At 40.7% G+C, this 13,382-nt stretch overlaps 1 protein-coding gene across 1 annotated transcript in view; it reads right to left on the reverse strand.

Annotated features, from left to right (window-relative positions):
- The window catches only part of NPAS3 (neuronal PAS domain protein 3), an 836,061-nt gene that overhangs the window by 67,995 nt on the left and 754,684 nt on the right, over positions 1 to 13,382 (reverse strand). Inside the window, exon 8 of the mRNA XM_045016654.1 lies at positions 12,384 to 12,502. Coding sequence (XP_044872589.1) covers positions 12,384 to 12,502 — 119 coding nt within the window. The remainder of the gene's footprint in view (positions 1 to 12,383; positions 12,503 to 13,382) is intronic.

The raw sequence follows: 13,382 nt of genomic DNA on the forward strand, positions 1-13,382 counted from the left end.
GGGCTACAAAAACTATGGACCTTGCACCTTTTGTTGCCATTTACACATGTAAAAAGTGAATGAACAATGATGGAAAATACCCATGTGAGTGAATGGAGAATTCAGATTTGTTGCCATTTTGCACTCTCTTTGCCCAGGTGAAAGTAGCTACATAAGGTGCAAGATAGTGCCGAATAAAGCCCTTTATCCCAATATTTTCACACATATACATTTTACACAATACTTAATTGTGATTTAATATTTAGGTTTTTTTCCTGAAGAAAACATGTATTTTTATTAGTGTATCAAGGACCTGACACAGAGCCAGGAGCCAAGGAAACAGGACACTGGTCAATTTGAACTGCTGGCTATAAGCTGGAAGTCCCACTTCGCAAACAGTATCTATAGAATGTAGGAGCCAGATAGATCCTAAAGCAGGTACCTCTTTGGAGTTGGAAAATGTATTACAGTTTTGAAAAACTATTGATAACATTAATAAAATATTGATTTATATAAAAAGAACAAATTTGGTGAGTATTATTCTATGTTCTCTTTGGCATCTCTGTTTAAATATGGGCCTTCTTCTCCTTGGGACAGTCATTTACTTGGTGCGCAAAAGCCCAACAGGCCAACACACAACACATCCCATGAAATTACAATCCACCCCTCCAGATAGAAGCAAGACAGTACTGGCTCCTGCTTGCTTGCTTGAAAAGGGGGAAGCCTCTTCTCCTTGTCCCTTTTCTCTCTCTCTCACCATTGCTGGCAGGGGGCCCTATATTTTCTCCCTTACTGGCTTCCAAGATGAAGATGGCTTTCCCCTCCCTTTTGTCTCTTCTCTTCATGGCTGTTCTGTGAGGTGAACTAGGGAAGTCCTCTCCAGTGTTCCCCATGAGGGTTCTAGTACACTTCACACTGCTGGGTCTAATAGTTTATTATTTGGCATTTCATTTCAACAGGTCAGCAATCAAAACAAGTGAAGTACCAATTCCAGGAGCTGAACTATCAGTTCCAGGAACATAGAAGAAAATTTGGTGGTACACCTATAATAGGCGTAAGGACGGGCTAGAATTAAAGCACTACATTGGAACTTAGAAGATCTGGGTTCAATTCCTGGTTCTGTCACAGCTTTATATGTGATCTTGGGTGAATCACTTAATCTTGCTGTGCTTCATCTGTAAAATGGGTTGAATATTTTTCCTAACACCGAGGGGCATTTCAAGGATAAATTCATTAATATAATGAAGGTGATGAATACTGAAGATTAGGCAATAAAACAATAATGACATGATGATGACAATGCAGGTGAGAACCTGGATACAAAATAACAGAAAATTTTAGAAACTTGAGAAGAAACATTGGTAAAAAGTAATTGGTAGGAGGTAATGATGCTTTCCAGCTTCTCCTTAATTATGTGGTGGGGTCATTCAGTGTTTACAACATTGCTGTCCAATGACAGAGAAAAAATGAATCTGTTACAGCAAAAACAAAGCATGAAGAATTGTCACATGGACAGACAGTACACTAAACAGGCTACATGTCTTCAACCAGGATAGCTTTCATGAAACTAACAAAGAAGTGGCCTGCTTCTGATGGAGATGTGGATGCCGAGCATATCACATTATGTATTTGTATCAGAAAAATAGTGAGAACAGTGAAGAAAAAATTACAAAGTGACTGGATTCATGATTATGTCAGATATCTTTAATGAGCATGAAAACTCTTCATTAGAGGTATTTTCTCTACTAGTTTTTTCACTTTGAAGGGCATATGATTTCAAAAATGGCAAATTTACTAACGAGTCCCAGCCTGTGTAGTTATGTAATTGCATGGCTGCACAGTCTTAGTCCTAATCAGGTAATCAGACACCATTCAGAATGCACTATTTATTTATAGTAAGGTCTATATTAAATGATACAATTAACTAGATTATTGCAGTTAGCCACTGGCCTCAGTAGAGGGTGCTATACTGCCCCCTGGCCTCAGAAAGGAAAATTGTCTCCCAGAGCCCTGGATCTCTCCATGGGCTAATGTGGAAGGAAGGAGGAAGTTCCATAGCTTTACCTCCTTCCTGCACAATCCCTGCCCTCCCTTGAGTGCAGGACCTGCAGTTGTCCCTGGCAGCTGTGCTAGGTGCATGAGAATGAGGAGATTTGTGGGATCCTTCCCTATGAAGCTTCTGTGCAATGTTAGGAACAATCAGATGTTAATAATTGAATGGAGTTTGGTGAATAACTCTCTTCAGAAGATATTATAGTATGTTATTCAGAATTTTCCAAGTAATTTTCTTAGTAAAATATTTACTAACTGATGTAAAGTAAACAATGAAAAATGCTTCCTTTTTAAAATTTGGTCCTGAGAATCTTGTGTATTTTTGCCTCCCTCTAGCTAAACAGACCTACAAACTCCAAATACACACCCACACCCAATTTCATAACATGTAAAGAACTTGTCATATTTTACACTTACATACCAAATCAGTGATTCCCCTAATTCATCATATCTTCATTTAGCTTCACCAGGAAAAGAAGATGGAGCTTTTCAGATCTATCAGTTACTTCCACTCACTGGTGCTACAAGGGGCACCTTCCTCCATAGAGGAGTTGATTTCCTGGAAACTTGGGTTTCAACTGTCCTCTATTCCAGTCCTATCCATAGCCACTTGTTACTTATAAGGACTAGAAGACAATAGGGAGAAGGCACATAGGGTCACACAAGCTTATTCTTTTAAATATTATATCGTATTGTTGCTAAAAGATGATCTATTATATTTTGGATAAATATTTACATATCATGGGCGACTGTGCTGTTCCCCACCAGTTCTTATCCTCCAACAGTACGCAATATTTAAAAGAAAAACAAAGGCATGTTTGCCTGGGCATATGACAGTTAACGCATGAGGGAAGCAGTAAGTCTAGGGTGAAAAAGAAGGTTCTTGTTTCAACACTCAAATGGAAACAATTACATTTGGGGAGGAGGGATAGCTCAGTGGTTTGAGCATTAGCCTGCTAAACCCAGGGTTGTGAGTTCAATCCTTGAGGGGGCCACTTAGGGATCTGGGGCAAAAATTGGTCCTGCTAGTGACTCAATGACCTTTCACGGTCCCTTCCAGTTCTAAGAGATTGGTATGTCTCCAATTATTACCTACATTTATTCTTACAAAAATATAATTACATTTATAGATGCGGAATATTTCAGACACACTCTGAGCACTATGGAAATAATTATAGATCCTTCTTCTGGAAATAGTCTTTTTATCCCACAGTTCACCTGACTTTCAGAAGAACACTGAAACATCACTGTTAAACTATCTGCAAGAAGCCTGATTGTCTTCTTACTTACACCAGTGTAAATCAGGAATAGCTCCACTAAAGCCAATGGTATTACATTGGAGTAAAATGGGTGCAAATGGGAGGAGAAGCATACCTAGCGTCAGATGTTTAACTTACTATATCTATTAAGAGAAGATGCTGTGATTATGGATCATGAGCTTTATGTTTCCTAATCAGCCATTTCTAACTTCATTTCACCATATCTGGGTGACATGCAAAAACTGAGAAATGAATGTTCTCACACAGACATATTGAGCTGAATTCAGTCCTGCTAGCAGCAGATACACCTCCATGAAATTCAGTTCAGTTTCACCCGTGTACAACAGGGTTTGAATCTGGCTTACTGTTGCTAGCTGAATAAAATATTACCACCACTTGTGGACAGATGGACTGTTTCTGCAGAAAGGAAAAGGCATGTGGTGGTCTTCCACACTAGCTTGGTATCAGTTACATCATTTTCAATCCATCAACTCCTTGCTTTTTCCTAGCCTACTGCGGATAGCAACATGGTAGTGCTGAATGCAGGGGACTGGACTAGAAGATCTCTCAAGGTCCCTTCCAGTCCTACGATTCTATGAACACTGAGCCACTGTGACATGTTGTGAGGTTGGCTAAAAAGGGACACACACTGTGGAACACTTTATAAAATATTTACATGGGGAAAGGGAAGTGGGCCAAACCCTCCCCTGGCACTAGCTAAGCAGAGCAGCAAGAATGAGCAGGGGTGTTAGCAGGAGCATCGTCTGCACAAGAAATCCTGCCAGACTGGTAGGCAGACCCACACGAACTCTGCTGAGCATGTTGATCCACTGCCAATAGTCACTCACTGGCTGATGATAGCAGTGGATACGCTAGTCAACTTTGGGAATTAAATACACCTTTGTTTCAACAGACCCTTCCCCTTTGGGAATATGGTGCATACTAGGGATTTCTCCTAGCGCACACTTATGTGCCATGAGGTATTGTGTCTGCTTATTTTTGTAGTGAGAAGAGAATGCCACCATTCTCTTTCCACTGCTCTCTGCTTATTAGCACAGCAAATCATAGGATCTAGCCCTGTGTATGTATGTAAGTTCCTCCCTTTCAAACTTACAAAACATTCATTTATGTGTTTAAAATTCAAATAACTGTTCAAATAATTCACATGCATATTCCCCAATACATTAAAAAAATCCAGATGACTGTAGTTGCCAACAAATGTGCTGCACATATGCTGTAGTCTGTGATCCTTCTTAAAGAATACCATAATTAGGTTCTCTTCTTCTTTCTGGAATATTTTAATATGTATAGGACTGACTGCTGATCTCACACCAATATAGCCTCACTGACTTTAATGGAGTTAGCTTCAGATTTAAGATGCTGTGTGACCAAAAGCAGGGCCCCTTGTTGCTAAATTTGTGATGATATTCTCTGTAGCTGTTTATTCTATGAGAAGTGGATTTATGGATGGAAATAACTGATCTCTCTGAAAGACTGAGTTTGCTTAACTTAATATCTTGCTTCTCTTTTAGAATCTAGTTTTTGAGCTAAGACAGCCTCCATTTACACAGTATGGAACGTATTGCACCTGCAGTCATAACTCAAAGGCTGTGTGAAAATTTAAGACAAGATTCAGGAGAAACAATGATTTAGGTTTAGGAATATTGCATCTGCAGTCATCATGAGGAAGTCTGGGTCAATGATCAAAGCCCAAGTCTTTCCATTCTCCACTGACTGCTACTGAAAAGGCCTTTTACATAAGAGTAGCTAGCTACCTTCTTACATGGTCCATATCACCATATATTTAAGCATCTCATACATTAATTAATGCATCCTCTCAGTATCTCTCCGAGGTAGGGAAGTGTTGGCATTTCCATTTCAAAAATGCTCAGTAGTTAGAATAAGAACTTGACAACAATGGGAGCTGGCAGGTGCTGTGTACTTTTTGAAAATCTGGCCACTTTATTTAGGTGCTTAAATAGGAACTGAGTTCTTTTGAAAAAATGACCCTATGACTTACCCAAGATCTTACAACCATTCTATAGAAGAGCCAGGCAATGAACCCAGATTACCATAGTCCCAGGATCATCCTTTCTCCACCATATTGGTATATTTACAGGTAGACACATCATAAAGCTCAGACTGGCATGCTAGTGTTGTATTCTTTTCTAAGAATGTTGCATCCTTACTAACAGACAAGCTTCCTTTTGGCTAAAGGTCATCGATTTACATGGGCAAATTCTAGATCAGTTCTTCCTCGCTGACAAATTACCTGTGAGTCTCCTCATTGCTGAGGAAACTGGGATATGTATGTGCTGACATTTAGAAAATTCTCTGTATAATATGTTTCCTGATGTTGGTTTCTTATTCCTCCTTCCCTGGGTTAGTGTGACTCAACGTGGTGTGGCTGGAGCCTTGTGATGAAATTTTGACTTCTACAGCTTACTTGTATAGAAAGGTCACGCTGTGCTCTCAGGTCCTATCTTATCAGGAAAGATGAGGAAGCCTGACAGAAATTCATTTGTGAGATCCAAAAATGAAAAGCATTCAGGACTAAAATAATGAAAGAGAGGTAAAGAATTTAGACCAAACTGTTCAAATCTGATTGCTTAAACTTAAATCCGTACTTGGATACCACAATAAAAGTGGTCTGATTTCCATGAGTGTTGCACAGCCACAACTTCCACTGAAGTCAGTAATAGCTGTAGGTGATCAGGTCCCCCTAAAAATCAGGCTTCTGAATATTAACATTTTGGTCTTTAGTTCTAAAGATTCAGAAAGAAATGTCTGGAATCAAGCAATGGGTGCACTGGTTCTAGCCAACCAACAAAGACTTGGCAATCATGATCATTTATGGTTCATTTAAATCTTTTAATTCAATTAAAAATAGGTAAGAATATATGGAGTAAATTCTGGCCTTCCATGATTGTGCTGCACCATAAGTGTTTAAAAATCAAAGTGGTGCCAGGAATGGTTTCAGTAGTAGAGCCATCCGTTGCTGCCGAGCAGGATAGCTCAAAGTCCACAGTAGAACACCTCCTGGGGGGGCCTTTAAAAAAGAAGCAGGCCTTCTCCCACCTGTTCTAGAGCATAGAAATCTTGCACAGAAAGGTCTCAATCCTTAAATGTGAGATTTTCAAAAGGCACAAAGGGTAGGCAGACATCCAACTCCCTAAATTCACGTAGCTGGAGTAGCGTAACTTAGGTCGACTTACTGCGGTGTCTACACCATGCTGGCTCGATGGGAGATGCTCTCCCATCGACTTACCTTACTCCTCTCGTTCCCAGTGGAGTACTGGAATCGATCGGAGAGCGCTGTGCCGTCGATTTAGCGGGTCTTCACTAGACCCGCTAAATTGACCCCCAGTGTATTGATCGGAGCAGCGTTAATCCCTCAGTAGTGTAAACACAGCCTAAAACATTAAACTGAGGTAAACTAGAAATTAGAAAAAAATCAGGAGTCTCAAGAAAATGATCTGGCATTATGAGAACTCTGAATGTGAATGTAAATTCTACAGGAAGTTTGGATTTCAAGCACTAAAATTAATATGCAACTGGCTACCAACTTTACTACGGCTTTAATAGTGACTTCACAATAGAGAACACAGCCATGTGAAAATGTCTAATTATAAACTAGTGTGCAGAAAAGTAGCACTGGACAATAGAAAAAAGTAATTAACTTAGACCACAAAGACTAATTTGTGTAAATTATTTTACAGACTTTCAAACATTTTTTCAGTTTTGCAGGTATACGTTTTTAAAATTATTTTTATATACAGATACAGAGTGGTCAAGTATGCAGTGTGACTGTACAGGCTGTACCATCCTTTTGGCTGGCTTGCCCTGCAGGCTGTTGGGCAGGAGGATGGGGACATGCTCCCTCTTCTGCCCCACCCCCTGTGAGGTGCCTAGTATCCTGAGAGGTGCAGAGGTATTAGATCCTGATCATCACAACATATCACAGTGGATCAGGAAACGTATCATTTGACTTGACGTGGTCTTCAATTAAAATTGGCTTTGATCATGTCTAAAAGTAGAACAATATAAACTCTGAACTCAGGTCTGAGTGTTTAAGAGACAGATGAGGCATCCCTCCATCCTCCGAGGAAAACAAAGAGGGAAGCAGATAAAATGGAAAGAAAATCCAAAAAAAAAGTAAGTCTCTTTATATTGATGAAAGAAGGCAGAAAAAAGATAAAGTGATACATTTCTAGCAATGAGAAACACAGTAAGCCTTGGCATCATGTATCTTAGATAACAGCTGTAACAGTAATAAATCCTGAGGTTTGCAGTGAATTGAACATTATCATTGTTTCTTTTTATTTGTTTTCATTGTGTTTTGTCAGCTGACTACATGCCTTCTTGCTTTACTCTTATACGTTTTTGGTTTACTTCCTGAAAATAAAATAGATATACAACAATGCATGTATAATCTTTCCCTATAAGCTCCCAGCATAAGCATGGGCGAAGCTCCATTCAGGAAAAGGAGGAAGATGGAACACACTGAAAAGAGAATGGGGAGGCGGGGTCAGATGAATCGTGTAATGATTTCCCTATTCTAGATAAAAACAGCTGTTTATATGAGCATAATTTAAGGGACAAGAGACTAGGCTTTCATCTGTAGTGATAATTTAAGACTAATTAAATCTGTCCTAAAGGGGGATGGACTAGATCAATACAACTGATTCAGCAATCTCATTTTCTGACCCGTTCTCAATCTTACGCAGTTTCTTCTGAGGCAGGGGCTCTCCCATTGTGAGGACTGCCCAAGCACCTCATGGATCATCTGATTCACTTACTGTCTAAAGAAGCCGTTTCTTGGGTTAGCCTTTAAAGCAGCAGGACTTACCAAGTGATCCCACATTGTCTCATGGCACAGAGACACTTGGCTGCGTGCCTTGCTGTGTTGCACTACTTTTTCATATTGGGGGCAGTCATGTGTCTTTTCTTTGTGGCACGTCCACAGCTGCAGTGCAATTTGGATAGCGCTCCTTCCTTTGTCTACCTTATTTTTTAGTTGCCTATCCATTGCACAAGACTCTTTGTCCTTTCTGTTTATTTTAATAAAACATGCCTGTACCCAAAAAGATTCTGGAGGGCTTGACTCTGGTCTACCACTGGATTTCTGATGGTCAATGAAGAGGGAGCTTTCTTGTAAGTGTCATTGGCACTCACTAGAGCAGTTGAATTTTATTCTTCTTGGCAAGTTCAATAACAAAGGCTGATGTGTTCTTTATATTTGGATATAAATTACAAAAATTGAGAATTATATTTAAATAAAAAAGGTCTTATGTTGATTTAAAAATGTACATGATTCACTTTTCCTGCTGTCAATATACCATTTTATTAGGGGGTCACTATGCTATGGACAGCTCTCATTCCAAAGGACTTGTTATTATCTACAATAGCAATATCTATTATTTAAAAAGCAAACTGCAACATAATTAAAATGGCAGGACACAAGTGCCTTCTCTTTGTCCACCAAATAACATCAGTAATATAATCCTCCAAGACATCATGGGCTAATGGAGCTATGCCGATTTATACCATCTGCGGATTTGGCTCACTATTTACATGACTGTATACATGCTAACTTGGTGACACGTCATGGAAAAAATTGAAACAAAATTTATTTAGAGGCAATTTTGTCAATATTCATGTACCTTATTCTCCCGTCTTTATTCTAGGAAACGTTGCATGAAAACAAGTTACTCAAAGTTCATCTGCTGTTTTCTCCTTATTTGTCATCTGCAATCAAAATCCACTGTCTGCAACATCACAATTCTGGTTTGAAAAGTTTCCAAGAGATGCCAGCAGCTCTTTAAAGAGACGCTAAATCTGTATTTATATGATGGACTATAGATAAGTCTGTGAGATTGTCATGGAGGTCATGGAAGTCACAGAATCTGTGACTTTCCGGGACCTCCGTGATTTCTGCAGCAGCTGGTGCAGCTGGCCCAGGGGCCACCTGAGCAGCTTAGTCAGCCCCTGAGCCAGCTGCATCGGCCGCTGCTGGGGCAGTCTTGGGCCACCGCCCATACCCCCAGCACCAGCAGCACTTTGGGTGTGGGAGGGGGCTGGGGGTTGGGGTGTGAGAGGGAATGAGGGCTCTGGGCGGTGCTTACCTTGGGGGGCTCCCTGGAAGCAGCAACATATCCCTCCCTCCCTCAGCTCCGAGCTCCATGTGCTGCCTCCGCCTGCAGGCACCACCCCTGCAGCTTGCATTGGCCATGGTTCCTGGCCAATGGGAGCTACGGAGCTGGCGCTTGGGGCGGGGGCAGTGCGCTGAGCTAGGAGATGAGGGAGGGACATGTCCCTGCTTCCGGGTAGCCGCGAGGAGCCGGGTAGGGAGCTTGCAAGCCCTGCAACCCCCCACAGCACCAGCGGGGGTCCAAGGCTGCTCCCCTGCAGCGCCCCCCGGGCTGCCGTCCCCAGCACCCACGGTATCCCCTGGCCACTCCTGTGCACCTGTGACTCGCCTGCTCCCCTTGCCCCCACCAAGATTTAGTCAGGAGTATATAGTACAAGTCATGGACAGGTCACAGGCTGTGAATGTTTGTTTACTGCCCATGATCTGTCTATGACTTTTACTAAAATACTCATGACTAAAATGTAGCCTTAACTATAGTGTCTCCTATTGAGTAAATGCTCTAGTGAGCATTTCAAACACTGTCTGAACTTCAACACTTCCAAAAAAAGTGTATTTTTCTTCTTTCGTAAAACAAAACAGACAACCTCCCCCGAACATCTTTAAACCATGTTAAAAGTGTGGCATAAATCTACTTTAACAACAAACTCAGAGATAAAGACCCATCCTGTTTTGCTGTTCCATAGCAGGTGATGTGGCCCCCTATTTGGGCCTACACTCTACACCAACATAGGATTATAGGAATACAGCCAAAATGGAGAGAGAGAAGGATGAAACTTCAGCACTTGAGTCCAGTTTCCCGTATTCTGTAACATTCACTGCTGGTGAAAGATGGCAGATTGAAAATCTTGAAAAGTGAATTCTTCTACTTATTCACAATCCAATTACAGCACAGCCAACTACAATGCAAGTTCCCTGCCAGTGTAACCAAGGCCTAGCCTAGAGGCACCATGTCTAAGGCTACATCTACACTGCATGCTTCTTTTGACGGTGTGCTGAGTATGTGCTCAAGTAGCTCTCACTTCCAGCACGGGTTAAACTAACAGTGTAGACAGTGAGGCCTGGCTAGGGTGAATAGAGTACAGGCACGCCTGAAGGGTGTGGGTACTTACCCAAAGACATACCCTACATAGCTCTCTACTTGCCCAAGCCATGCCTCCCCATCTACACAGCTATTTTTACCCGTGTACTGTCCTGCAGTCTCCCAGTGGCCAGAACCTTTCCCTGCCATAGGAAAAGACTCCAGTAGCAGGGAAAGACACTGGCAGCCTGAAGGCAGCAGGGAAGGGCTGTGGCAGTTCCCCACTGCTAGATCATTTTCCTGCTGGAGGGAAAGACTAACCTGCAGCTCCCTGTTGCTGGAGGTTTTCCCCACTGCAGGTAAGGACTCCAGCAATAGAGAGGCTGATGGGAAAGGCTCTGCTAGCTCCCCACTGCTGGAGTCCTTCCTCACTGAAGGTAAAGACAAATGGGGAAAGGCTCTGCTGCTGAAGCTTCCCTGTGGCTTCCCACCCTGCGATAGGCTGTAACTGACACATACACATGGCAGTGTGAGCACAGCTTGCTTTTCACTGAGGCTTGTAGCTACACTACCCTACATGCCACCAAAGGTGGCAAGTGGTGTAGACATAGCCTAAGGGTGAGAGGGTTGCTCAACATCCATTGATTCCTTTGCCTCCCTCCCAGAACGGCCAACAAAGGTCCCAGTGTCAATGTTTTCTGTGATGTGGCAACCTGCCCAGTATGAATTGTACTGAGACTATCAATTCAAGTGTTGACAACTGAACAGCCATCAGATGATAACTTTTGGTGCCTTATGAAATCAGTGACTTGGAGTGAAAGACTCTAAATCCCATTAACAACGACTTGAAATCACCGAGATCCAGACACCATTCAACAAAAAGACTCCAACTCATTTACTTGCAAGGAAGATATTTTCACCAGGAGATTCTCGATCGTTAAATAGAATACCTTGATGTTATATTCACAGAGATGTTTTTTTTAGTTGGGTGAAGTGAAGAATTCTATTTCAAAACTCCATCTCTAATCTAAAAAATACTGTTCAAAGTTTTACAAAGATCACTGACACTTATATCTTCTTTAAATATGTAAACATGCTCAGGCCCACTTCCTTAAATAGTGGAGTGTCAGTCAGGTATTTGTCACAATATTTAATGGATGAGACATTTCATCTCAGAAGATGACAATGCTAAAAAATGTGCTTTCCCTCATACTCTTGATGTGCAGCAAAGCCATTTCTAGCCATAGGCACTATGAGTTATATATGATTAAAGAAAAATGAAATTGTTGTTAAGGAGGATGAGAGCTTCATATCTTAAAGAAATCCAACAATGTAATGTTTCTTGAGATGAAGTCAGCCCTTACAGCAGTTGCCCCATGGGCAGACAGCATAAGAAAAATGGTGGAAGAGTATTCAGTGTAACTTCTTGTCTACTTCAGCTTCAATGGTGGAAAGCATTAAATATCTATAGCATTCCATCTGGTGAGAGCTGGTGTGATGATCACTCTAAGATATGACCTAAAGTCAAACTAACTAGAAAAAAAGATTATGAAAACATTTATGTGTGGCAATTTTCTAATATTAATAGGGATATTATTTTGACTTACCTTTCTTGGCTTAATACACTCCCATCCTGACACTCTTTTGAAGACTAGTATTTTGAGTGTAAAAAAAAAAGTGTTGTCCATAATGAAGACTAGTATAACGGAGGTTTAGTGCATTTGCAAAATCTCAGAGAGGAAAAATGTACCACCTGTATTTTAATAATGAATGTGAAGCAAATTTAAACAATTAAGGCTTAATTCCTTTGTCTATTAATATACATACAGTGAGCATGGAGCAAAAATGAACATAATATGTACATTTGACATAAGGTTGGATAATCTGAAGATGTCAATATTTCATGTTGCAGAGCAAAGCTTACCTTGTATCCTGATGATTTGATGTGCACTCCTCGCTTGGTCAGAGTAGATTTCATTCGGATGAAAAAAGAGCGCTCTAGGGTGTTGTCAGTGGTTAGTAGACTGGGGCTTGTTGATTCCACTAGGGAATAGAAAAAAAATACATACACAGATAATTTAGATTTTGATACAGCCCCTCTAAGCTATTTCTCAGGTGCAATCCTTGAACTCGCTAAAAATAAATGACTGATGGATGCTGAGTGTTGTAATCAATTTACCTCATTTACAAAATGTTTATTTAGCAAAAAAAATTGAAAAATATATGTACAAACAGTAACTCTCATTTTCAGGTTCTTTTTTTACCAAAGAATTTTAAACACAGAGTTGCCTCATTAACTCTTTCCTACGCGATTATGCTGCTAGCTTTTTTTTTTTTTAATTGTCAAGTTCCTTAATGTTATGTGACAGGGTAACATATTGGGGAGGCAAGGCTGTCTACTGAAATGCATCTGCAAGTTCTAATCCAGAGTTCTATCCCGTTTTCCCTACTTTGTTTGGTGTGACACCTTGGTCACACTTCAGATCTTGACACCTCAGTTTCCCCATTAGTTTGGGTTAATTAATACCCAGAAAGCACCATGTGACCCTCAGATGAAAAGCGCTACTATTATGATTGGCAATAATAACAATAATAATTAAGTATTAGTGACTAATGACGATGGAACGGTTTCAAGATCCATTTAGCGTTAAGTGAAGTTTCCTCTTTGAAACTACAGACCACACCTTTGTGTTCAAATGCCTCAGCCACAAGACATACAGTAGATAAGAACGAACGGTATGTGCAGAGTATGATAAAATAATATATGCAAATTTAGGGAATGTAATATCACCATGTTCCCCATGCAACTTTTTAATATTTTTGTTTTCAATCCAAAGGCTTCTATGCAATGTTTTCTTCTAACAAATAATTCATAGAACCTTCTGGAGCAACCCTACAACAAACAACTGCTGAGAATGAAACA

Source organism: Mauremys mutica, chromosome 4 (assembly GCF_020497125.1).
Source record: "Mauremys mutica isolate MM-2020 ecotype Southern chromosome 4, ASM2049712v1, whole genome shotgun sequence".
Lineage (NCBI taxonomy): Eukaryota > Metazoa > Chordata > Testudines > Geoemydidae > Mauremys > Mauremys mutica.